Consider the following 24,729-nt stretch of genomic DNA (forward strand, 5'->3'; position numbering starts at 1 on the left):
CAGCTGGCATGGGTCATGCCTTCTGCTTTGCCAGCAGCAGTCAGCTCTGCTCGAGCTGCTCTGCTCCCTCCCCACAGCACAGCAACACTGCAGAAGACACAAGGACTGATGTGAGAAAGGAGTAAGCTTCTCACAGACAGTGGAGCCTGGCAGGGAGGGCAGAGCTGCTCCCTCAGATCCTGTCATGGACCTCCAAGAGCTCTCTTGGAGTTCCTGTTTGTACCACTGAACTTCTCGGGTGTCTCAGCCTCCTCCATCCATCCCTTCCAGCCCCCTTAACATTCAGATCCTCCCCCATGGATGAAGGATGCTAAAGCCTAAGACTCTGCAAGCCACTAGAAGCCATTTGCTGATGACATTGAGCCTCCAAGTGGTAGATCTTACTGCCATGCATGGCACCAAAATTCTCAGCCCCATCAAGATGGATGCACCAAGAAAGGAAGGCAGTTAAGGATGCACCAGGAAAGAAAGGCAGTTAAGTAGCTGGAGTGCATTCTGCAGCCCCTTGGCAGGTCTGAAGGATCAAGTGCCTGGAATATTCATGGAGCTAATAAATCATTCTAATGTTCCAATCATGTCATGATAGAGGAGACTTCTTATTTTAACTGGGGCAGAGGTGTGGAGAGGAAAGAGCCTGCAGGGGAAAGCCTTACCTTCGCTGTCCTTGAACTTCTTGATGGCCACGATCTCATGGGTCTCCTGCAACACAAAAGCAAAGCCAGGGACATGAGCCACATCTGCTGCACCTCCTTCCTTAGGGGGGCTTCAGACAAAGGGCTGGGGGAATCCAGAGACACTTCCCAATGCCACAGGAAGCTACTCAAACAACTGGTAAATGCCTGGGCAACGAGGCCAAACCTGGCACAGAACCACAGCTTGTGGCTGCCTGGAAGAGAGCTCCCAGCTCAGCCGCTCCAGCCCCGGACCCGGCACTGCACCATGTCCCCAAGCACAGCTCCACACCCACGGGCACAGACCCTACAACAGAGAGCTGCAGGGATGGGTGCAGGACAGGGACAGCTCCTCCACAAAGGGAGACTGAGAGGGTGCAGGGTTTATGTCTTGGGGCTTTAGGAGTCATAGAATCATAGAACCAAGCAGGCTGGCAGAGAGCTCCAAGCTCCCCCAGCCCAACCTAGCACCCAGCCCTGCCCAACCAACCAGACCATGGCACTCAGTGCCCCAGCCAGGCTTGGCTGCAACACCTCCAGCCACGGCCACTCCACCACCTCCCTGGGCAGCCCATTCCAGTGCCAATCACTCTCTCTGACAACAACTTCCTCACAACATCCAGCCTAGACCTGCCCTGGCACAGCTTCAGCCTCTGTCCCCTTCTGCTGCTGCTGCTGGCTGCCTGGCAGCAGAGCCCAACCCCACCTGGCTACAGCCTCCCTGCAGGCAGCTGCAGGCAGCAATGAGCTCTGCCCTGAGCCTCCTCTGCTGCAGGCTGCACCCCCCCAGCTCCCTCAGCCTCTCCTCACAGGGCTGTGCTCCAGGCCCCTCCCCAGCCTTGCTGCCCTGCTCCAAACACCTTCCAGCACCTCAGCATCTCTCTGCAATGGAGGGGCCCAGAGCTGGACACAGCACTCCAGGGGTGGCCTGAGCAGTGCTGAGCACAGGGGTGGGCACAAGAACCTCCCTTGTCCTGCTGCCCACACTGCTCCTGAGCCAGCCCAGGATGCCATTGGCTCTGCTGCCCACCTGGGCACTGCTGCCTCCTCTGCAGCTCCTCTCTCCCACCACCCCCAGCTCCCTCTCTGCCTGCCTGCTCTCAGCCACTCTGGCCCCAGCCTGCAGTGCTGCTGGGGGTTGTTGTGGCCAAAGTGCAGAGCCCTGCCCTTGGCCTTGTTCAGTCTCATCCCATGGCCTCTGCCCACCCATCCAGCCTGGCCAGGTCCCTCTGCAGGCTTTCCTACCTTCCTGATGCTGGACTCAATCTCCTCATCCAGATCATCAATAAAGATACTGAACAGGTCTGGGCCCAGCACTGATCCTTGGGGAACACCACCAGTGCCAGCTGCTTGCTTGAGTTTTGTTTTTTCTTTGGGTTTTTTGTTTGGGTTTTGGGTTTTCTTGGTTTGGGTTTTTTTGTTTGTTTTGAGGGTTTTTATTTGGTTTGGGTTTTTTGTTCCCTAAGAAAGACTTTCACTGGCTGTAGAGCAATTAATGACTCACTTGTTAACGTTCCTTGATGCAGCTCCTCACCCTCAAAGCTGTGGCTGTACAACCTGACACTGCACTGCTGGGGCTGGAGGGGTTTTCAGACTCATTTCAAACATGATCACATCCAGAACCGTGTCAAAACGATGCTGAGTCCCATCTACCACATCCAAATGCAAGCACAAGGCAACAAACTACTGCCAGAGCTATTTCTGCTCCCTGCCAGCAGAAGCCTTGCTACTACAGCAGCTCACCAAGCACAGAAGGAACCTCCCCCCTCTGAAGAAGCTTTGTTTTCCTAGCTGCACCTATAGCTTAGCTCAAAAACTGCAATCAAGCCCCAACCTCTGACTTGTGCAGTTCTAACTCCTGGATTTCTGCAGTGACCTCAAATGTTCTGCATCCCCCTAATGAGGAGAGACTGAAGGGGTTGGGGCTGTGCAGGCTGGAGAGGAGAAGGCTCCCAGGGGACCTTCTTGTGAAGGGGGCTACAAGAAAGCTGGGGAAGGACTTCTTAGGCTGTCAGGGAGTGCCAGGAGTAGGGGGAATGGAGCAAAGCTGGAAATGGGGAGATCCAGCCTGGATGTTAGCAAGAAGTTGTTGAGCATGAGGATGGTGAGAGCCTGGCAGGGGTTGCCCAGGGAGGTGGTGGAAGCCTCATCCCTGGAGGTGTTTAAGGCCAGGCTGGCTGAGGCTGAGGACAGCCTGATCTAGGGTGAGGTGTCTCTGCCCATGGCAGGGAGCTGGAACTGGATGATCCTTGTGGTCCCTTCCCACCCTGACTGATTCTCTGGTTTTAATTCCACCTGAAGTCGTGCTGCCAGCAGTCAATAGTAATGAAAACCTTTAGTAAGTTATGAATTTCACACCTTTACTCCACAAAGACTCCTAAAAGCTTTCCTGGTTGTTACTGTTTTCATTCTCCTCTCTTTAGAATGATGTTTGTAGTGCCTCAGACCTGGGAGAAACAAACCTCCAGGAGCTCAACAGATAACCTCCCAAATTCACCATTTTCTTGTCACAACCTTTAACATTGAGGATCTGATGTGAAACATTCTCCTGGAAGCTTAACATAAGGAAAGGAGAAGAGAAAAGAGGACACTCCTGTGGGGACCTCAGAGCTGCTGCCAAGAGCTGAAGGCAGCCTGCAGGAAGGCTGCAGAGGGACTTGTGCTGAGGGGGGCTGCAGGCAGGCCAAGGGCAATGGTTTGGAGCTGAGGCAGAGCAGGGGGAGAGTGGAGCTGAGGGAGAAGCTGTTGAGTGTGAGGGTGCTGAGAGCCTGGCCCAGGCTGCCCAGGGAGGCTGTGGCTGCCTCCTTGCTGGGGGTGTTCTGGGCCAGGCTGGAGGAGGCCTTGAGCAGCTGAGTGTGGCTGAGAGGTGTTTGCAGTAGAGGTGGTGGAGTCACTGTGCCTGGAGGTGTTGAAGCAAAGCTTGGATGAGGCACTCAGTGCCAGGGTCTGGGTGACTGGATAGGGCTGGGTGCTAGGTTAGGCTGGATGAGCTTGGAGGTCTCTTCCAACCTGGTCCATTCCATTCCATTTCTTTCCATCTCTGAGGCCCCTTCCAACCTGAGCCTTTCTACAACTTCACCTCCTATTTCCTTGGTATGCTTCAATGGGCATGGTGGGGAGGTTGGAGCAGAGGAGCTCTGAGGTCCCTTCCAACCCGAGCCCTTCTGTGAGATGCTTTAAATTGGATCTCCTTTGAAAGTTATTTAAAGCTCTACTGATCTGTGGTGGTACCTTCAATTACACCAGGAAAAGGAAGTGCATAGCAGAGATATTTCTGGCTGGCTGAAAACACTCCAGAGAGAACATGTACTTCACTCTCTGCTGTTCAGGTTAAAGAAGGAGGATGAGCCTCAGAAATTCTGGTCTTGCTGCTAACTGTGCCAGATTGCTTTGTGGGATGTGAGAATTGATGCTGTACAGTTACATTGGCATGGAGATGTTCTTACTTCAGTAGCACAGTTGGGAATACTTCATCTGTGTTTCCAGCAGGTGCATGACAAACACAATCTAATGGGCTGCAAGCAGGCTGCAGAGGGACTGCTGGCAAAGGCCTGCAGGGACAGGAGGAGGGCAATGGTTTGAGCTGAGAGCAGAGCAGCCTGAGCTCGGCTGTGAGGAACAAGTTGTGCAGCAGGAGGCTGCTGCCACACTGCAACAGGTTGCCCAGGGAGGGAGCTAAGGAAGCATCCCTGGAGCTGTTCAAGGTGAGGCTGTGAGCAGCCTGCTCTAGGGGAGGATGTCCCTGCTGAGTGTAGGGGTTGGGCTGGATGCCCTTAGGAGCTCCCTTCCAACCCAGGTGGTTGATTCTATGATACTAACACAGCAGTGGAACTGAAAGAACATTGAGGGTGAGAAGGTAAAATATCTGCAGGTCCTAGCAGGGAACTTTCTGAACTGCATCTCAAGAACACAAATATGCAGAGATGTCTGTGCATGCCTGAAAAGAAATGCAGACAGAAGAGCTGGGCAGGCAGCTGGGCTGCAATCAGCCTCAGCCACTGCTTCAGTGCACAGACCTTGCACAAGCAATCTTCCTTGAGCAAGCACACTGGGAGAGTCCAACCCCTGAAATGAAACTCCTCCCATCTGGAAGTGTCTTACAATCAATCAGCAACCTCCTGCCTGGATCTGCTCTCTCTCCCCTGCTTTTGCTGCCTGTTGGGAAAGCCCTGACAATGCACACTGGATCATAGAATCATAGAGCCAAGCAGGTTGGCAGAGAGCTCCAAGCTCCCCCAGCCCAACCTAGCACCCAGCCCTGCCCAACCAACCAGACCATGGCACTAAGTGCCTCAGCCAGGCTTGGCTGCAACACCTCCAGGGCAGCCCATTCCAGTGCCAATCACTCTCTCTGCCAACAGCTGCCTCCCAACATCCAGCTTTCCAGCAGACTCCTGTCCCTCTTGAATCTGGGAGCCCCAAACTGGACACAGTATCCCAGGTGTGGTCTCATCAGAGCAGGGCAGAGCAGAGGGGCAGCAGAACCTCCCCAGCCCTGCTGGCCACACTTTTCCTGAAGCCCCCCCAGGCTGCCATTGGCTCTGTTGGCCACAAGGGCACACTGCTGGCCCACGCAGAACTTGCTGCCCACCAGCACTCCACAAACTTCCTCCGTGGAGCTGCCTTCCTGCAGGGCAGCCCTCAGTCTGCACCCCTCAGATCCTGCCTTGCTTATGCACTCTGAGACTGCAGCTGATTTTTGCAGATCCATTTCTAGCCTTCCCCAGCACAACCCCATCCCTTCACACCATATGGATGCCCCCACAGTTGTCACACAGCTGTCAGCTCTGACTGTGTGACATGATGGAGCTGGTAACCTGCAGCCTGCATCCCCCATGCCTACCACAACGCTAGGGAATGAGACTCCTCTGTGCTTCCAGTGGGCTTGAAGCTATTTCTGAATCCTCAGCATTGCTCTGCTGGAGGAAAATTGGGTGCCAGTGAAATTCCAGAGAGGCACAGAGCTCAGAGCTGCCTGCCAGGAGCTGAAGGCAGCCCGCAGGAAGGCTGCAGAGGGACTTGTGCTGAGGGGGGCTGCAGGCAGGCCAAGGGCAATGGTTTGGAGCTGAGGCAGAGCAGGGGGAGAGTGGAGCTGAGGGAGAAGCTGTTGAGTGTGAGGGTGCTGAGAGCCTGGCCCAGGCTGCCCAGGGAGGCTGTGGCTGCCTCCTTGCTGGGGGTGCTGCAGGCCAGGCTGGAGGAGGCCTTTGCAATGGCTGCAGAGAAGGAGACTCCACAGCCTCTCTGGGCAGCCTGCTCCAGGCCTCTGCCACCCTCACAGCCAAAAAGCTTCCCCTCCTCTTGCCCTGCCACCTCCTCTGCCCCAGCTTGCCCCCAGTGCCCCTTGTGCTGCCCTGGGCCAGCCCTGAGCAGAGCCTGCCTGCGTCCTGCCCACACTGCCCTGCACAGCTTGGGCACAGCACTGAGGGCAGCCCTCAGGCTGCTCTGCTGCCAGCTGCCAGCCCCAGCTGCCTCAGCCTGGCCCCACAGGAGATGTTCCCTGCCTGCAGAGCTCTGTGCCTCTGGGCTGGGCTCTCTCCACCACTGCCCTCAGCTCCTTCTTGGCCTGAGGGGCCCAGAGCTGGGCACAAGATTGCAGCTGTGGCCTCAGCAGGGCAGAGCAGAGGGCAGGAGAACCTCTCTGGACCCACTAACCACAGCCCTTCTGATGCACCCCAGGCTGCCCTTGGCCTTCTTGGCCAGCAGGGCACATTGCTGGCTCCTGGGCATCTTTCTGCCCCCCAGCACCCCCAGGTGCCTTTCCCCTCTGCTGCTCTCCACCAGCTCAGTCCCCAACCTATGCTGCTCCATGAGGTTGTTCTTTCCCAGGTGCCAGACTCTGCCCTTGGCCTCGTTGCATTTCATTCCATTTCTCCCATGAGGAGGAAGTTGTTGAGCAGGAGAGTGGTGAGAGCCTGGCAGGGGTTGCCCAGGGAGGTGGTTGAGGCCCCATGGCTGGAGGTGTTTGAGGCCAGGCTGGCTGAGGCTGTGTGCAGCCTGCTCTAGGGTAGGGTGTCCCTGGGCATGGCAGGGGGGTTGGAACTGCCTGCTCCTTGTGCTCCCTTCCCACCCTGCCTGGTTCTGATTCTATAATCAGTGCTGTCAGGCTGTGAATTAACACAGATCAGAGCTGCAGTAGGTGAGATGCAGGCCAGGTTTTGCTAAGGCTGCTACAACAACCCTGGAAATCAGTGTGGAAAGCCTCAGCAGCTGCATCTGCAGCGTTTGGAGGCTGCTTTTTATTCCATATCCTATCTATCACAATACTGTAGCAGTTCTCTTGGGCTCACATTTGTAATGCTGGAGGAAATTGTGGCTAAACATGAAAATCCCATTTGAGCTGATGGAAGTTTCAGTGCTAACCACTGGCAGCAGCCTGGTGCTCAGAGAACACTGAGTGGGCTCACAGGGTTGTATTTAAGGCTGCAGGACTGCAGAGTAATTGCTGATGTTATAAGGCTGGCTTCAAGAAGCTGCTCATTTCCAAGCCAGGGGGAGGGAGGAGGCAGGGAGGACTTACACAGAGCCAGAGATGAGCCCCTCAGACCTGCTCAGGAGTTTAGGGAAGGAGATTCCTCCACTCAGGCACAACTGACTGAGAGCACCTGAAGTGCAGCCCTGCTCTAGGGGACTCTGCAGCTCTGCCCATCTCTCCCAGCACAGCAGGACAACGACCTGAAAGGCTAAGCTGAGTCTTTGTAACTTCAGTGGAAAGAAACCCAAACCACAGATGAGTGTTCATAGGGGTCCAAGTCAAGCCTGGCTGGGGCACTTAGTGCCATGGTCTGGTTGGTTGGGCAGGGCTGGGGGCTAGGTTGGGCTGGGGGAGCTTGGAGCTCTCTGCCAGCCTGCCTGATTCTACGGTTCTATTCTATGAGTAGATTCCAAGTCCTGGAAGAATACTCAGGAGGTGCAACAAGACCAAGGGCAAGGTCCTGCAGCTGGGTGGAGGCAATGCCAAGCACCAATCCAGGCTGGGCAGGGACTGGCTGCAGAGCAGCCCTGAGGAGAGGGACTTGGGGGTGCTGCTGGAGGAGAAGCTGAGCAGGAGCCAGCAGTGTGCACTTGCAGCCCAGAAAGCCAAGCAGAGCCTGGGCTGCAGCAGCAGCAGTGTGGCCAGCAGGGCCAGGGAGGGGATTCTCCCTCTCTGCTGTGATCTGCTGAGACCCCACCTGGAGTCCTGCATCCAGCTCTGGAGCCCCTGGGACAAGAGGGCTGTGGAGATGCTGGAGAGTGTCCAGAGAATCTTTGATCACATTGGGTGATTCTGTGCTCTACAACCTCCCAGGAGGTGTTCAGGACCAGGCTGGACAAGCCCTTGAGCAACCTGTTCTAGTAGGAGGTATCCCTGCCTACAGCAGGGGGTTGGAACTGGCTGAGCTTTGAGGTCCCTTCCAACCTAACCCATTCTCTGGTCAGCCACATGCAACTCAGCAGCCAGGATCACAGAATCACCAAGGCTGGAGAAGACCTTTCAGATCATTAAGTCCAACCCCAACCCAGCTGCCATGGCCACCAAACTCTGGCCTGCAGCACCACAGCTGCAGCTTCTTCAACACCCCCAGGCATGGGGACTCCACCACCCCTCTGGAAAGCCTGTTCCAACCCCTCACCACTCTCTCCCTGAAGTTCTTCCTCGTGTCCAATCTAACCCTCCCCTGGCACAACTCCAACCATCGCCTCCAGTCTTGTTGCTTTTGCCTTCCTGATGTTCTCCTGCACGACCTCACTGGATGCCTGTGCTCCTCCTGGGCTGCCTGCCCTCTTCCCAGAGCTGCTACATAGTGCAGACAGGCTGCCAGAATTCATTTTGTCTGAAACTGGGCTTTTTCTTTCTTCTTTTTCCCACTTTGTCTTCTGAATTAACAGCACCAACACAAACCAGTGCCTTCCACTGAAGCTTGGCTGTCAAAGAGCTCCACAAACTCCAAATGGGTCCCAGCAGATCTGGAGCACAGAATCAGTCAGGTTGAAAAAGACCTTTGAGATCATCAAGTCCAAGCTATAATGATCATATCTTTACTGGAACAATAATCACACTTCCTTCCCTCACTTAAAACAGGTAAATTGCATCTTTGAGGCTCTGGGCTGGACTCTCTCCACCACTTCCCTGAGGTCCCTCTTGATGTGAAGGGCCCAGAACTGGACACAAGATTCCAGATGTGGCTTCACCAGGGCAGAAGAGAGGAGCAGGAGAACCTCTCTGCACCTACTCACCACAGCCCTTCTAACCCAGCCCAGGAAGCCCTTGGCCTTCTTGGCCAGCAGGCACACTGCTGGCTCAGGAGCATCCTTCTGCCCACCAGCACCCCCAGGGCCCTTTCCCCTGTGCTGATCTCCAACAGCTCAGTCCCCAACCTATGCTGGTCCATGGGGTCCAAACCCTTCCCAGATGCAAGTCTCTGCTATCAGCCTTGCTGCATCTCCTGCCATTTGTCCCAGGATTAATCAACTCTGTCAGACTGTGAAATGCCATAAATCAGTGCTCCAACAGATGAGATGGGATCACAGAAGAGAATCAGAGGAATCATAGAATCAGGCAGGGCTAGAAGGGAGCACAAGGAGCAGCCAGTGCCAACCCCTGCCATGCCCAGGGACACCCTACCCTAGAGCAGGCTGCACACAGCCTCAGCCAGCCTGGCCTCAAACACCTCCAGCCATGGGGCCTCAACCACCTCCCTGGGCAACCCCTGCCAGCCTCTCACCACTCTCCTGCTCAACAACTTCCTCCTCACCTCCAGCCTCACTCTCCCCACCTCCAGCTTTGCTCCATTCCTTCCACTCCTGACACTCCCTCACACCCTCAAAAGTCCCTCCCCAGCTTTTCTGGAGCCCCCTTCAGATGCTGGAAGGCCACAAGGAGGTGAAGAGAATCGCAGAAGAGAATCACAGAAGAGAATCAGAAAAGAATCAGAAGAGAATCACAGAAAAGAATCATAGAAGAGAATCAGAGGAGAATATTGGAGAGAATCACAGAAGAGAATCAGAAGAGAATCAAAGAGAATCAGAAGGGAACCAGAGAAGGGAACCAGAGAAGGGACCCATAGAATGGTTTAGGGTGGAAGGGACCTCAAGGACCATCCAGTTCCAACCTTCCACTCGATGCAGGCCAGGTTCTGCTAACATAGATGCAATAACTCTGGATCACTGTGGAAAGGCTCAAGAGCTGCATTGAAGGGGCAGGAGAACCTCTCTTGGTATTCTACATGAGAGTTTTAAAGCAGAAGCTGCATTCCAAGGAAGGTTTGCTTGCTGCCTTTGAAACTCTCAGCGAAGATGAACAGAACATTAGCAACATTTCACATATTCTAGGTAAACATTAAACCCCAGCCTCAAAAAAGGAGTTTTGGTACTAGATGTAGCCATTAAAAAACTGAATCAGTGTCCAGCTCTGGGCTCCTCAAGTCTCTCGAGAGATGTTGAGGTGCTGGAAGGTGTTTGGAGAAGGGCAGCAAGGCTGGGGAGGGGCCTGGAGCACAGCCCTGTGAGGAGAGGCTGAGGGAGCTGGGGGGGTGCAGCCTGCAGCAGAGGAGGCTCAGGGCAGAGCTCATTGCTGCCTGCAGCTGCCTGCAGGGAGGCTGTAGCCAGGTGGGGTTGGGCTCTGCTGCCAGGCAGCCAGCAGCAGCAGAACCAGGGGACAGAGGCTCAAGCTGTGCCAGGGCAGGTCTAGGCTGGATGCTGTTAGGAAGTTGTTGTCAGAGAGAGTGATTGGCACTGGAATGGGCTGCCCAGGGAGGTGGTGGAGTGGCTGTAGCTGGAGGTGTTGCAGCCAAGCCTGGCTGGGGCACTTAGTGCCATGGTCTGGTTGGTTGGGCAGGGCTGGGGGCTAGGTTGGGCTGGGGGAGCTTGGAGCTCTCTCCCAACCTGCTTGATTCTATGATTCTATGATTCCTGCTGCCACACCTCACACACAGCAACAGCTCAGTTCTCAGCAGAAGTTATTTGCTTCACCCCAACCCCCCCATTTATCTCTGAGTTCCAGCAGCTTCCTTACCTTGTGTCTGCATTTAAGTACAACGCCATAGGCTCCTGGAATAAAGCAGAGCAGAGATCAACCATCTCGAGGCAATAAAAACAAGAGCAGCAAGACAGAAAAAAACCCCAAACAGTCTTCAGTCACTCCTGGCTCTAGGAGCAATCCTGTTTGCCCTCAGTGCTACAATCCAGAGCCTGCTCACACAGGTCCTGCACTAAATTTCTGGGCACTGGAACTGCCTTGCAAAAAAAATCCTTTTAAGTCAATGGAGTTTTGTTAAATGCTGAAATGACTTTTTCAAGGAGAGGAGGTTGATAACTTCACCTCCTTAGTCTGACTAAAGAGTAATTAATATAACAAGCTTTAAAACCCCACAACCCATCCAACCCCCTCTTTGCTCTCCCTTTTGTTTCTTCTCCCAAACTTCCCCTTCCCTTTGAGAGCTAAAAGTGGCTGCAGGGACTCTGCTCTTTAGCTCTGCAAATGAAAGCTTGCTGCAATCAAGAGGATGAAATCAAAATCTATCTGAAATGCTTAATTATCATTATTTTAATGAAGATACCACTTACCTTCACCTACAACCCCAAGGATCTCAAATTTATTCATCACATTACCAATGTTAGGAATCTTCATCAAGACAAATTCCTCTTGCGCTGAGAGCCACAAAACATGGCACAAGGAGGAGTGTCCACAGGTTGGAGCAAAACAGTTCCTGTTCCACGGGGGCCAAGCAGCTCTCTCAGGCTCTCTCTTAAGCTCTAAGCAGGCAGCAGCTTCCTGGGGAAGGAGGAGAAAATCATGGAATTAGCACTTGGCTTTACTTCAGCAAGAGAGAGCATCGCTGTGGACGTGACACGGGTAACGGGCAGCAACTGTCACTGAGGCACAGGATCACAGTCAGGGTTGGAAGGGAGCACAAGGATCAGGCAGTGCCAACCCCTGCCATGCCCAGGGACACCCTACCCTAGAGCAGGCTGCACACAGCCTCAGCCAGCCTGGCCTCAAACACCTCCAGCCATGGGGCCTCAACCACCTCCCTGGGCAACCCCTGCCAGGCTCTCACCACTCTCCTGCTCAACAACTTCCTCCTCACCTCCAGCCTCACTCTCCCCACCTCCACCTTTGCTCCATTCCCCCCACTCCTGACACTCCCTCACAGTCTCAAAAGTCCCTCCCCAGCTTTTTTGGAGCCCCCTTCAGATGCTGGAAGGCCACAAGAAGGTCCCCTGGGAGCCTCCTCTGCTCCAGCCTGCACAGCCCCAACTCTTTCAGGCTGTGCTCACAGCAGAGCTGCTGCAGCCTCTCAGCATCCTCCTGGCCCTGCTCTGGACACTCTCCAGCATCTCCACAGCCCTCTTGTCCCAGGGGCTCCAGAGCTGGATGCAGGACTCCAGCTGGGGTCTCAGCAGAGCACAGCAGAGGAGGAGAATCACCAAGGCTGGGAAAGACCTTTCAGATTATTGAGTCCAACTCCAACTGGGCTGCCATGGACACCAAACCATGGCCTGAAGCACCACAGCTGCAGCTTCCTCAGCACCTCCAGGCATGGGGACTGCACCACCCCTCTGGGCAGCCTGTGCCAACCCCTCACCACTCTCTCACTGAAGTTCTTCCTCATGTCCAACCTAACCCTCCACTGGCACAACTCCAACCATTGCCTCTGGTCCTGTCGCTGGGTACTTGGCAGGACAGACCAACCCCAGCCTCACCCCAGCCTTCTCCCAGCCAGCTGTAGAGAGCAGTGAGATCTGCCCTCAGCCTTCTCTTCCCCACACTGAACACAAGGCTCTGCAGGAAGAGCCATCAAGATTCCACTGCATGGAGAGCTGCACAATGTGCAACTTGAAAAAGCTGAAGATAAACAGCACCAGGAACTTGCAATTAAGCAAGCCATTTGTTCCTGCTCTCAGCTCCCATCCCTCCTCCTCTGCTCATAAAAGAAGAATTAGGGATGAAAAGGACAGCTGGAGAAAAGAAAAGCAAAACTGAGAAAGCTGCCAAACTTGAAGCAGTTCTGCAAGAGCCAAACAGCCCAAGGTTGCTTGCACAAGCTCCCAGGCCTGCAAATGCAGCTCCAGCAAGCTTTGACTGATGCTGCTATCATCACTGGCACTTGGCTTCACAATTCTAAGCCTCTGCAGGACTTGTTCTGCCCTATCCACTCATCTGAATGAGCTGCACAGCCACTGGCACACAACTGGCCCAGAAGTCAGCATGTGTCCACGGCAGGAAGGTCAAGCTTGCAGGAGGGCAGAATCTCCCCAAAGAGGGCAGAACCCCACCAAAGAGGGCAGAACCCCACCAAAGAGGGCAGAACCCCACCAAAGAGGGCAGAACCTCACCAAAGAGGAGAGAACCTCACCAAAGAGGACAGAACCCCACCAAAGAAAGAAGGCAGAACCTCACCAAAGAGGGCAGAACCTCACCAAAGAGGACAAAACCCCACCAAAGAGGACAGAACCCCACCAAAGAAAGAGGACAGAACCCCACCAAAGAAAGAGGGCAGAACCCCACCAAAGAAAGAGGGCAGAACTTCATCAAGGAGGGCAGAAACTCACCACAGAAAGAGGACAGAACCCCACCAAAGAGGGCAGAACCTCACCACAGAGGGCAGAACCTCACCACAGAGGGCAGAACCTCACCACAGAGGGCAGAAGCCCACCACAGAGGGCAGAACCTCACCAAAGAGGACAGAACCTCACCACAGAGGACAGAACCTCACCAAAGAGGGCAGAACCTCACCACAGAGGGCAGAACCTCACCAAAGAGGACAGAACCCCACCAAAGAGGACAGAATCTCACCAAAGAGGACAGAACCCCACCAAAGAGGGCAGAACCTCACCACAGAGGACAGAACCTCACCAAAGAGGGCAGAACCTCACCACAGAGGGCAGAAGCCCACCACAGAGGGCAGAACCTCACCAAAGAGGACAGAACCTCACCAAAGAGGGCAGAACCTCACCACAGAGGGCAGAACCTCACCAAAGAGGGCAGCAGCCCAGCAGAGTTCCCATTGCACAGCAAGCACCCAGCCAGGGAAACCACTGAAGCAGCTCCCAGCTCTCAGACATCCCTTTGGCTAAACTGCTGAGGGAAAACGGAGCTTGTGGAGCAAGACACCGACAAGGCTTTGTTTTATCTTGCCCCGTGAGCCCTCCTCCTCCTCCTCCTCCTCCTTTCGTGTGGATGGAAAGACCCAAGCCCGACTTGAGCTCCTGCTGGCTGTGTGAGCTCAGCTCCCCTCCCAGTGCACAAAGGCAGCCTGCAGGAGCATCTCCCAACAGCTGTGGCCAGCAAGAGTGGGTGCTGAGCAGGATGCTTCTAGGTCCACAGTGACACACAGGCAGGCTGATTATCACAGCAGCGAGCACAAAAGCAGCGCCCATGAGTCACAGCAAGGACAGGAAAGGCAATTCTGCTCCATTTTAGCCTTCCCCACCAAGCAGAAGCCTCACCAAAGCCTGGCTGCTGTGTGGGGGCTGCCAGAGCCTTACGCACTCAGTGCTGGTCCTCACACACGCCCTGAGCCAGCTCCCAGCAGAAACAACCTCCAGCAGGTCAAGGAGGATCTACTCTGCCCTGCTGAGACCTCACCTGGAATACTGTGTTCAGTTTGGGGCTCCCCAGTTGAAGAGGGACAGGGATCTGCTGGAGAGGCTCCAGTGGAGGGCTGTGAGGATGATGAGGGGACTGGAGGGCATGGCTGAGGAGGAGAGGCTGAGGGCCCTGGGGCTGCTTAGTCTGGAGAGGAGAAGGCTGAGAGGGGATTGAATCAATGTTTATCAGTATCTGAGGGCTGGGGGTCAGGAGGGGGGGACAGGCTCTGCTCACTGCTCCCTGGGATAGGACAAGCAGCAATGGATGGAAGCTGCAGCACAGGAGGTTCCAGCTCAGCACAAAGGGGAACTTCTTGCCTGGAAGGGTCCCAGAGCCCTGGCACAGGCTGCCCAGAGAGGCTGTGGAGTCTCCTCTGGAGCCTTTCCAGGCCTGTCTGGATGTGCTCCTCTGTGATCTGTTAGATAGGATTGTCCTGCTCTGGCATGGGGTTGGACTTGGTGATCTCCTTGGGTCCCTTCCAACCCCTAACATCCTGTGAGCCTGTGAATGCTTCCAGGGGACAACTCAACAGCAACCTGCCCAATCCAGAGCTGCTGCAGCTTCACAAAAACACACAGAGAACGTTTGGGATTAGAAGGGGCCTCCAAGGATCATCATAGAATGGTTTAGGTTGGAAGGGACCTCAAAGACCATCCAGTTCCAACTCCCCTGCCATAGGCAAGGACACTCACAGAAAGAAATCAGAGTGTGTTGGGCTTGGAAGGGGTCTTAAAGGTCTACTTCCACCATAGGCAGGGACATCTCCCACTGGAACAGGTTGCTGAAGGCTTCATCCAACCTGGTCCTGAACACCTCCAGGGAGGTTGTGGAGCACAGAATCACCCAAGGTGATCTTTGATCTTTGATCACATTGGGTGTTTCTGTGCTCCACAACCTCCCTGGGCAACCTGTGCCAGTGTCTCACCACCCTTAACCTGTGCCAGTGTATCACCACCCTTAACCTGTGCCAGTGTCTCATCACCCTCAACCTGTGCCAGAGTCTCACCACTCCCAAGCTTTAAATCCCTCAGTTATAAATCCCTGGGGGTGTTCCAGCAGCCTGTGGAGCTGCTGCTGAGGGACATGGTTTAGTGCTGACCCTGCAGTGCTGGCTTGAGGGTTGGACTGGCTACTGAAGGTCTCTTCCAAGGAGACAGATTCTGTTATTCCACACTTGTGCAAAAGGCCTCTTAAGTCCTTACACTTTGGTGCCTGCATCCCTGTGCCCAGCAGCATCCTCTCCACAACAGCAGCAACCCCAGCATGCCCTAGCAGCCCTGTACCAGCACACTGAGAGCAGACAAAAGAGCAGACACTGCAGACCTTGGCCACTAAGAAAGGAAGTCCTCTGCTGCTGGATGCTGATGGAGCAGCCCTGACTCTTCTCTCCCTGCAGGCAGGAAGCACACTGCTGATTTAAAGAGGCTGTCTTCTACCCAAAAAAATAAGGCCAAACCCTCTCTTATCTGACAAACCTCCTCCCTCCTACCAACCCAGTTTGGTCTCTCCATTGTTCCCAAAATACCTCCTGTTGGCATTCTAACAGTCAGATGTTCTCTGGCTGGGAAGCAGCTCTCTCCATCAGGGAACAGCAAAGGAAAGGTGAAGAGAAACAACTTATAAATAGCAAGTCAGTGCTGGGAGCAAAATCCTCTGGGCAAGCTAAGGCAGATCAAACTCACCCCCACGGCCTCCCTTCCTGCCAGTCTTCAGACATGTGTGTGGCCAGCAGGTGGAGAGAGGTCACTCTGCCCCTCTGCTCTGCTGAGACCTCACCTGCAGTGCCGTGTCCAGCTCTGGAGCCCTCAACACAGGGCAGCCTGTGCCAGGCTCTCACCACCCTCACTGCAAAGAACTTCTTCCTCTTCTCCAGTCTCAATCTGCCCTCCTCAAGCTTCAATCCATTTTCTCTCATCCTATCACTCCCAGCCCTTCTCCAAAGTCCCTTCCCAGCTTCCTTGTAGGACCCCTTCAGGTACTGGAAGGTCTCCCTGGGTCATTCTCCTCTCCAGGCTGAGCAGCCCCAACTCTCCCAGCCTGTCCCCACAGGCGAGCTGCTGCAGCCCTCTGAGCATCTCCATGGCCTCCTCTGGAGCCTCTCCAGCAGCTCCATGTCCCTCTTCTGCTGGGGGGAGCCCAGAGCTGGAGGCAGTGCTGCAGGTGAGGGCTGAGCAGAGCAAAGCGGCAGAGGATGCTGAGAGGCTGCAGCAGCTCTGCTGTGAGCACAGCCTGAAAGAGTTGGGGCTGTGCAGGCTGGAGCAGAGGAGGCTCCCAGGGGACCTTCTTGTGGCCTTGCAGCATTTGAAGTGAGCTACAAGAAAGCTGGGGAGGGACTTTTGAGGCTGTAAGGAAGTAGCAGGAGTGGGGGGAATGGAGCAAAGCTGGAGGTGGGGAGAGTGAGGCTGGAGGTGAGGAGGAAGTTGTTGAGCAGGAGAGTGGTGAGAGCCTGGCAGGGGTTGCCCAGGGAGGTGGTTGAGGCCCCATGGCTGGAGGTGTTTGAGGCCAGGCTGGCTGAGGCTGTGGGCAGCCTGCTCTAGGGTAGGGTGTCCCTGGGCATGGCAGGGGTTGGCACTGCCTGATCCTTGTGCTCCCTTCCAACCCTGACTGGTTCTGTGATTCTATTCTATGATCCTAGTGGTTGTGGATTTAAAGCAGTCAGAGCAGTAGCTACAGCAGGAGTTGTTTGGCCAGAAGGAAACAAATGAGCCACCACTGTGCTTCCAGCTTCCAAGCTGCAAGGGAACTCCAGGCTGGAAGGCACAGAGTGACAATAGCATGTTCCAAGGCAGAGGGCAGCTCTGCTGCAAGGGAACAGGTAGGACTAGCTTCAAGAGAGATGAAAGGAGCTGAGGAACTAGTTAGGCAATGCCCAGGGCTGCCAGCCTGCCATCCTTTGTACACTGGCCAAGGATCCAGGCAGAGAACAGCGAGGCTGAAGGGGCTACAAGAAAGCTGGGGAGGGACTTGTTAGGCTGTCGGGGAGTGACAGGACTAGGGGGGAGATGGAGCAGAGCTGGAAATGGGCAGATTCAGACTGGATGTTAGGAGGAAATACTTCAGCATAAGGGTAGTGAAAGCCTGGCAGGGGTTGCCCAGGGAGGTGGTTGAGGCCCCATGGCTGGAGGTGTTTGAGGCCAGGCTGGCTGAGGCTGTGTGCAGCCTGCTCTAGGGTAGGGTGTCCCTGGGCATGGCAGGAGGGTTGGCACTGGCTGCTCCTTGTGCTCCCTTCCAACCCTGACTGGTTCTATGATTCTATGGCCTTGGAGCAGGGAGAGCAGCAGCACAGGGAGGAGATTCTGCCCCTCCAATCTGCTCTGACTCCACCTGCAGCACTGCCTCCAGCTCTGGGGACCTCAGCAGAAGAGGGACATGGAGCTGCTGGAGAGGGACCAGAGGAGGTCAGAGGGCTGGAGAAGCTGCCCTGTGGATACAGACTGAGAGAGTTGGGTCTGTTCAGCCTGGAGAAGAGAAGGCTTCAGGAAGACCCTAGAGCAACCTTCCAGTACCTGAAGGAAGCTACTAGAAAGCAGGAAAAGGATTTTTGCCAAGGTCTGGGAGCACCAGGATGAGAGGGAATGGATTGAAGCTTGAGGAGGACAGACTGAGACTGGAGATCAAGAAGAAACTATTCAGACTGAGGGTTGTAAAAATATTGGAACAAGTTGCCCAGGTTGAGACCCTGGAGACATTCAAGCTCAGGTTTGATGTGGCAGGCTAACCTCGGTGGAGGTGTCCCTGCTGCCTGCAGGGGGGTTGGACCAGATGACTTCTGAGGGTCTCTTCCAGCCCAATGCAATCTGTGAATGAGTTTTCCATGAAAGACATCAGTTCACCTAAACAAATAAATCAGAAATGAAGAACTGCTTTTAGAGGTCAGCTGCTAGAACCCAAGGTGAAGAATCACCCAAGGTTAGAAGTTAATCTGTCACTGGGAAAGTATTTCCTTGCTAACAGGAACTGATAGGTGCATGGCCAAAATTCCTCCCCAGCAGGCTGCTTCAGAAGTGCAAAGAGAAGCTCTTCCTTTCTGTATGCTGTGCTGATGGCTCCTTGCATGGGAGATTCCCATGGCAGTAAAAGCATGTCTGGATATGTAAGTGACCCAAAAGAGGACCTGAAAAACAAGTCTTGAGAGTAAGGAAGTGCATCTAAACAGCAAACAATGCTGGCAGGGCTACCAAAAGGAAAAGTAACCAAAACCTGCTCATAATGCTGAGTTTCAGTCCCTCTGCACATGTCTCTACCCTTCAGCCTTCTAAGTTTAATTACATGGTTGAGGGGAGTGAGCTTGAACCAGCAATGGGCACTGCCAGCCCAGAAGGCCAACAGCAGCCTGGGCTGCATCCAAAGTAGCGTGGCCAGAGATGGAGAGAGGAGATTCTGCTGCTCTGCTCTGCTCTGCTGAGACCTCACCTGCAGGACTGTGTCCACTTCTGGAGCCCTCAGCACAGCAAGGACATGGACCTGATGGGGCAGGTCCAGAGAAGAGACATAAGGATGAACAAGGGGCTGGAGACAGTCCAGGTGAGGTTGGACAGAAGAACCTTTGAAGGTCCCTTCCAACCTAATGCAATCTGTGAATCTGATGACCTCAGCCTTCTGGAGACTGAGCTGACCTCAAGCTGGCTTGATCAGGGGGCTGGAGCAGCTCTGCTGTGAGCACAGGCTGAGGCAGCTGGGGGGGTGCAGCCTGGAGAAGAGAAGGCTCCAGGCAGAGCTCAGAGCAGCCTGCCAGGAGCTGCAGGGGCTGCCAGGCCTGCAGGGACAGGACGAGGGCAATGGTCTGAGCTGAGAGCAGAGCAGCCTGAGCTTGGCTGTGAGGAACAAGTTGTGCAGCAGGAGGCTGCTGCCACACTGCAACAGGTTGCCCAGGGAGGGAGCTGAGGCCTCATCCCTGAGGATGTTCAAGGTGAGGCTGGACAGGGCTCTGGGAGACCTGCTCTAGCTGAGGATGTCCCTGCTGAGTGCAGGGGGTGGACTTGATGAGCTTTGGAGGTCCCTTCCAACCCAGGTGATTCTATGGTTCTATGATGCTGACACTGAAAGAATACTGATGGTGAGAAGGTCAAACCTCTGCAAGTCCTAGCAGGGAACACTTTGGAGGCCCTTTCCTACCCAAACCATTCTGTGATTCCACGAGCATACATCTCCATAAAGCCTGGCTGGGGCACTTAGTGCCATGGGCTGGGTGATTGGACAGGGCCTAGGTTGGGCTGGATGAGCTTGCAGCTCTCTTACAACCTGCTTGATTCTATTCTATTCCATTCCATTCTATTCCATCCCTATTCTATTCCATTTGGTTCCATTCCAACCATTCCATTCTATTATATTCATTCCTTTCTATTCCACTCTATTCTATCCATTCCATTCTATACATTCCACTCCACTATATCCATTCCATTCCATTCTATTCCATCCATTTCACTCTAGTCTATTCCATCCATTCCATTTCATCCCATTCCATTCCATCCTGTTCTATTCCATGCATTCCATTCTATTCTATCCATTCCTTTCCATTCCATTCTGTTCTATCCATTCTATTCTATTCTATTCTATTCTATTCTATTCTATCCATTCCATTCTGTTCTATTCTATTAATTCTATTCCATTCTATTCTAATTCTTTTCTATTCTATCCATTCCATCCATTCCTTTCCACTCCATTCTATTCTATCCTTTCCATTCTATTCTATTCTATCCATTCTGTTCTATTCTATTAATTCTATTCCATTCTATCCTATCCATTTCTTTCTATCCTATTCCATCCATTCCACTCTATTTTATCCATTCCACTCTATTTTATCCATTCCACTCTATTTTGTCCATTCCATTCCACTCTACCCATTCCTTTCTATTCTATCAATTCCATTCTACTCTATTCTAACCATTCCATTCCACTCTATTCTAGCCTATCCATTCCATTCTGTTCTACCCATTCCTTTCTATTCTATCCATTCCATTCCATTCCACACTATCTATTCCTTTCTATTCTATCAATTCCATTCCATTCTGTTCTATCCAGTCCATTCCATTCTGTTCTATTCCATTAATTCCATTCCATTCTATTCTATTCTATTAATTTCTTTCCATTCTATCCATTCCATTCCACTCTGTTCTATTCTACCCATTCCATTCTATCCACTCTATTCTATTCTATCCTATCCATTCCATTCCACTCTGTTCTATTCTATCCATTCCATTCCACTCTGTTCTATTCTATCCATTCCATTCCACTCTGTTCTATTCTATCCATTCCATTCTATCCATTCCACTCTGTTCTATTCTATCCATTCCATTCCATTCTATCCATTCCACTCTGTTCTATTCTATCCATTCCATTCTATCCATTCCACTCTGTTCTATTCTATCCATTCCATTCCACTCTGTTCTATTCTATCCATTCTATTCTATTCATTCCATTCCATTCCATTCCATTCCATTCTATCCCATCCATTCCATTCCACTCTCTTCCATTCCACCCCAGGCTACAACTCCACACACAGATGCTCCAGGCACTTCCCAGTCCCCTTGCACCTATTTTGCAACCGAAAACCCTCCCAAGACCATTTCCACCAGAGCCTTTTGCAACCAAACACAGCTAGTGGAGGGGATTTTTTTCCCCTTCCCCCCAGCCCCCCCCACTGCAAGATATTTACGAGGCTGCAGTCACTCTCTCAACGCTTCTAAAGCTTGAAACACACCTTCTGCTGAAGGCTGTGAGTCAGTTTTAATGACAGTGTTATGTTCTGCTGCTCCACAGCTTATGCAAGAGGAGGAATTTGCATTAAGCAGCCAACTTTAGCAGCCACCTTCTCTTCCCCATTGTTAACACAGAATAATGGTCAGAAAAAAACCCCAGGCTGCAGTCCCTGCTTGCTTGCTCCTAGTTATGAAAGGCATAAACCCAATCAGCTGCCTGCGATGGGAAGTGGAGAGCAAATGTGTCAGAGAAGGGTTTAGGTTGGAAGGGAACTCAAGGATCATCCAGTTCCAACCCCTTGCCATAGGCAGGGACACTCACAGAGTGAAATCAGAGTGTGTTGGGCTTGGAAGGGGTCTTGAAGGTCTACTTCCCACTCCTTCCACTAGAGCAGGGTGCTTGAAGCCTCATCCAAATTGGCCTTGAACACCTCCAGGGAGGTTGTGGAGCACAGAAGCACCCAACGTGATCAAAGATCACGTTGGGTGCTTCTGTGCTCCACAACCTCCCTGGAAAACCTGTGCCAGTGTCTCACCACCCTCAACCTGTGCCAGTGTCTCACCACCCTCACTCTAAAGAATGTTTTCCCAATCTCCAGTCTCAATCTGCCCTCCTCAAGCTTCAATCCATTCCCCCTCATCCTGCCATTCCCAAACCTTGTCCAAAGTCTCTTCCCATCTCTCCTCTAGCCATCTTCAGGCACTGGAAGGCTGCCCTGAGGTTTCTTTGGAGCCTTCTCTTCTTCAGGCTGAACAGACCCAACTCTCTCAGCCTGTGCCCATATAGGAGAACTTCTCCAGCCCTATGAGCATCTCAAGTGGCCTCTTCTGGATCCTCTCCAGCAGCTCCATGTCCTTCTTCTGCTGAGAGTCCCAGAACTGGAGGCAGTGCTGCTGGCAGGGTCTCAAGAGAGCAGAGCAGGGGGCAAAAGCTGCAGAGAAGACAACCTGTGCCAGTGTCTCACTTCTCTGACTCCAAAGAATTTCCTCCTCATCTCCAGTCTCAATCTGCCCTCCTCAAGCTTCTACCCATTCCCTCTTGTCCTATCACCACAAGCCCTTGTCAGAATTCCCCTCCTGGCTTTCAGGTCCTGGCAGACTGCTCTAAGGTGTCCCTGCAGCCTTCTCTTCCTCAAGCTGAACAGCCCCAACTCTCTCACCTTGCCCCCACAGGGGCTGTTCCCCAGCTCTCTGATGATATTTGTGGCCTCCTCTAGACCCATTCCATCAGTTCCATTCCCTTCCTGTGCTGAGATGCTTGCATCACACCACGAGCTGCTCAAACCCGAGCAGCACAGCAGGCTGAGAACGTTCCCTTGGCTGACTCCAAGTGCAAGGCACAAGTTCAGGGTCTGCAGGACTTATAAGAGGCCATGTCTCAAAAAGTGAAGCCTGCCATTCCTGCCCTGAGAGGTGGAAGCAGATTCTGCTGCCATTTTCACTCATTTGCAATTAAAAACAGAGATGCAAAACCTAATAACCATTCTCATCTTGTTTGGGGGTGTGAGGGGGAGGCAGCAGCCCTTCTCCTTATGTAAAAGCAAACCTCCTTTTCTTTTCCTTCCCTTTGAAGGACTTCTCCTTACAGTGCTGGAATCTGCTCCAATAATAAGCTCTCAATTCACTTCAGAAATATATTCCAGCTCTTGAAGTTCAATTAACTGGGAGTAGAGGTGGGGAGGAATCTATCAGCACATTTGCCAGCTCTTAGAGACCTGTTTCTTAGCAAGCTGAGAACTTCAGGTTTGTGCCTTTAGATCACACAATCACAGCAGGTCAGGGGCTGGAAGGGACCTCCAAAGCTCATCCAGTCTAACCCTCCCTGCCAGAGCAGGAGCAGCCAGAGCAGCTCACACAGGAACACAGCCAGGTGGGTTTTGAATGTCTCCAGAGAGGGAGACTCCACAGCCCCCCTGAGCAGCCTGTTCAGTCACCCTGAGAGTCAAAGAATTCCTCCTCCTGTTTATTTGCAGTGCCAGGACAACACCATCCTGGCTCCAGGAGACCTTCAAGCGGGAGGTTTCCCTGCCTATGGCAGGGGGTTGGAATAGATGATCTCTGAGGTCCCTTCCAACCTAAACCATTCTGTGATATGAAACTTCCTATGCCTCAGCTTTCACTCATTGAACCTACCCAGTGGTGGTGAGATGCAATGGTCATGGAATGGTTTAGGTTAGGAGGGACCTCAAAGCTCAGACAGTTCCAACCTCCTGCCATGGGCAGGGACACCTCCTGCTACAACAGGTTGCTCAAGGCCTCATCCAACCTGGTCCTGAACACCTCCAGGGAGGGAGCAATGATCTTCTCCTTGGGTCTGTAAGCAGCAGTAGAATCCCAGAATCAGTCAGGGCTGGAAGGGAGCACAAGGAGCAGGCAGTGCCAACCCCTGCCATGCCCAGGGACACCCTACCCTAGAGCAGGCTGCACACAGCCTCAGCCAGCCTGGCCTCAAACACCTCCAGCCATGGGGCCTCAACCACCTCCCTGGGCAACCCCTGCCAGGCTCTCACCACTCTCCTGCTCAACAACTTCCTCCTCACCTCCAGCCTCACTCTCCCCACCTCCACCTTTGCTCCATTCCCCCCACTCCTGCCACTCCCTCACAGCCTCAAAAGTCCCTCCCCAGCTTTCTTGTAGCCCCCTGCAGATGCTGGAAGGCCACAAGAAGGTCACCTGGGAGCCTCCTCTGCTCCAGCCTGCACAGCCCCAACTCTTTCAGTCTGTGCTCACAGCAGAGCAGCTGCAGCCCTCAGAGCATCCAGTAGCAGGTAAGTAGCATGAGAAAGAGCCCCTGGAGCGTGCTGAACAGCAGGCATGCTGAAAGCCTCCCAGCACACATCAGCACATCCATCCATACCCCAGCAAGAGGAGAGTGAAGGCTTTAACCTGTGACTCACAGACACCAGAACTGCAAACACAACCACCCAGCCCAAGTGTGCTCAAGGAAGCCCTGCTGGAGGCCTTTCCTCCTCAATGAAAGAGTTTTGCTCAGTATAGAGGTTTATTAATAGCACCCCTTGAGTGCTGTGTCCAGCTCTGGGCTCCTCCATTGCAGAGAGATGCTGAGGTGCTGGAAGGTGTTTGGAGCAGGGCAGCAAGGCTGGGGAGGGGCCTGGAGCACAGCCCTGTGAGGAGAGGCTGAGGGAGCTGGGGGGGTGCAGCCTGCAGCAGAGGAGGCTCAGGGCAGAGCTCATTGCTGCCTGCAGCTGCCTGCAGGGAGGCTGTAGCCAGGTGGGGTTGGGCTCTGCTGCCAGGCAGCCAGCAGCAGAAGAAGGGGACAGAGGCTCAAGCTGTGCCAGGGCAGGTCTAGGCTGGATGTTGTGAGGAAGTTGTTGTCAGAGAGAGTGATTGGCACTGGAATGGGCTGCCCAGGGAGGTGGTGGAGTGGCCGTGGCTGGAGGTGTTGCAGCCAAGCCTGGCTGGGGCACTGAGTGCCATGGTCTGGTGATCTTTGATCACATTGGGTGCTTCTGTGCTCCACAACCTCCATGGGAAACCTGTGCCAGTGTCTCACCACCCTCAACCTCTGCCAATCTCTCACCACCCTCACTGCAAAGAACTTCTTCCTCACATCCATTTTCAATCTCCCCTCTGCCACTTCAAACCCATTCCTCCTCCTCCTCCTCCTCCTCCTCCTCCTCCTCCTCCTCCTCCTCCTCCTCCTCCTCCTCCTCCTCCTCCTCCTCCTTCTCCTCCTCCTCTCCTTCCCAGACCTTGTCACTAGTCCCTCCCCAGCCCTCCTGCAGCCCCCTGCAGACCCTGCAAGGCCACTCCAAGCTCTCCTCCAAGC

The 24,729-nt window shown here is 53.6% G+C and overlaps 1 protein-coding gene across 3 annotated transcripts in view; it reads right to left on the minus strand.

The window, feature by feature from the left end:
• CDKL5 (cyclin dependent kinase like 5) overlaps window positions 1-24,729 on the minus strand; it is a 130,384-nt gene that overhangs the window by 78,947 nt on the left and 26,708 nt on the right. For 2 of the 3 annotated variants that reach the window (XM_064152067.1, XM_064152065.1), the window contains exons 2-4: window positions 11,214-11,421; window positions 10,663-10,697; window positions 654-699 (exon numbers count right to left, since the gene is read on the minus strand). In XM_064152067.1, the coding sequence (XP_064008137.1) occupies window positions 654-699; window positions 10,663-10,697; window positions 11,214-11,277 (145 nt within the window). In that variant the 5' untranslated portion in view covers window positions 11,278-11,421. Of the gene's footprint in view, window positions 1-653; window positions 700-10,662; window positions 10,698-11,213; window positions 11,422-17,960; window positions 18,075-24,729 lie in introns of all 3 variants that reach the window. The other variant, XM_064152066.1, reaches the window with a different exon arrangement.

Source organism: Pogoniulus pusillus, chromosome 12, assembly GCF_015220805.1.
Source record: "Pogoniulus pusillus isolate bPogPus1 chromosome 12, bPogPus1.pri, whole genome shotgun sequence".
Taxonomy (NCBI): Eukaryota; Metazoa; Chordata; class Aves; order Piciformes; family Lybiidae; genus Pogoniulus; species Pogoniulus pusillus.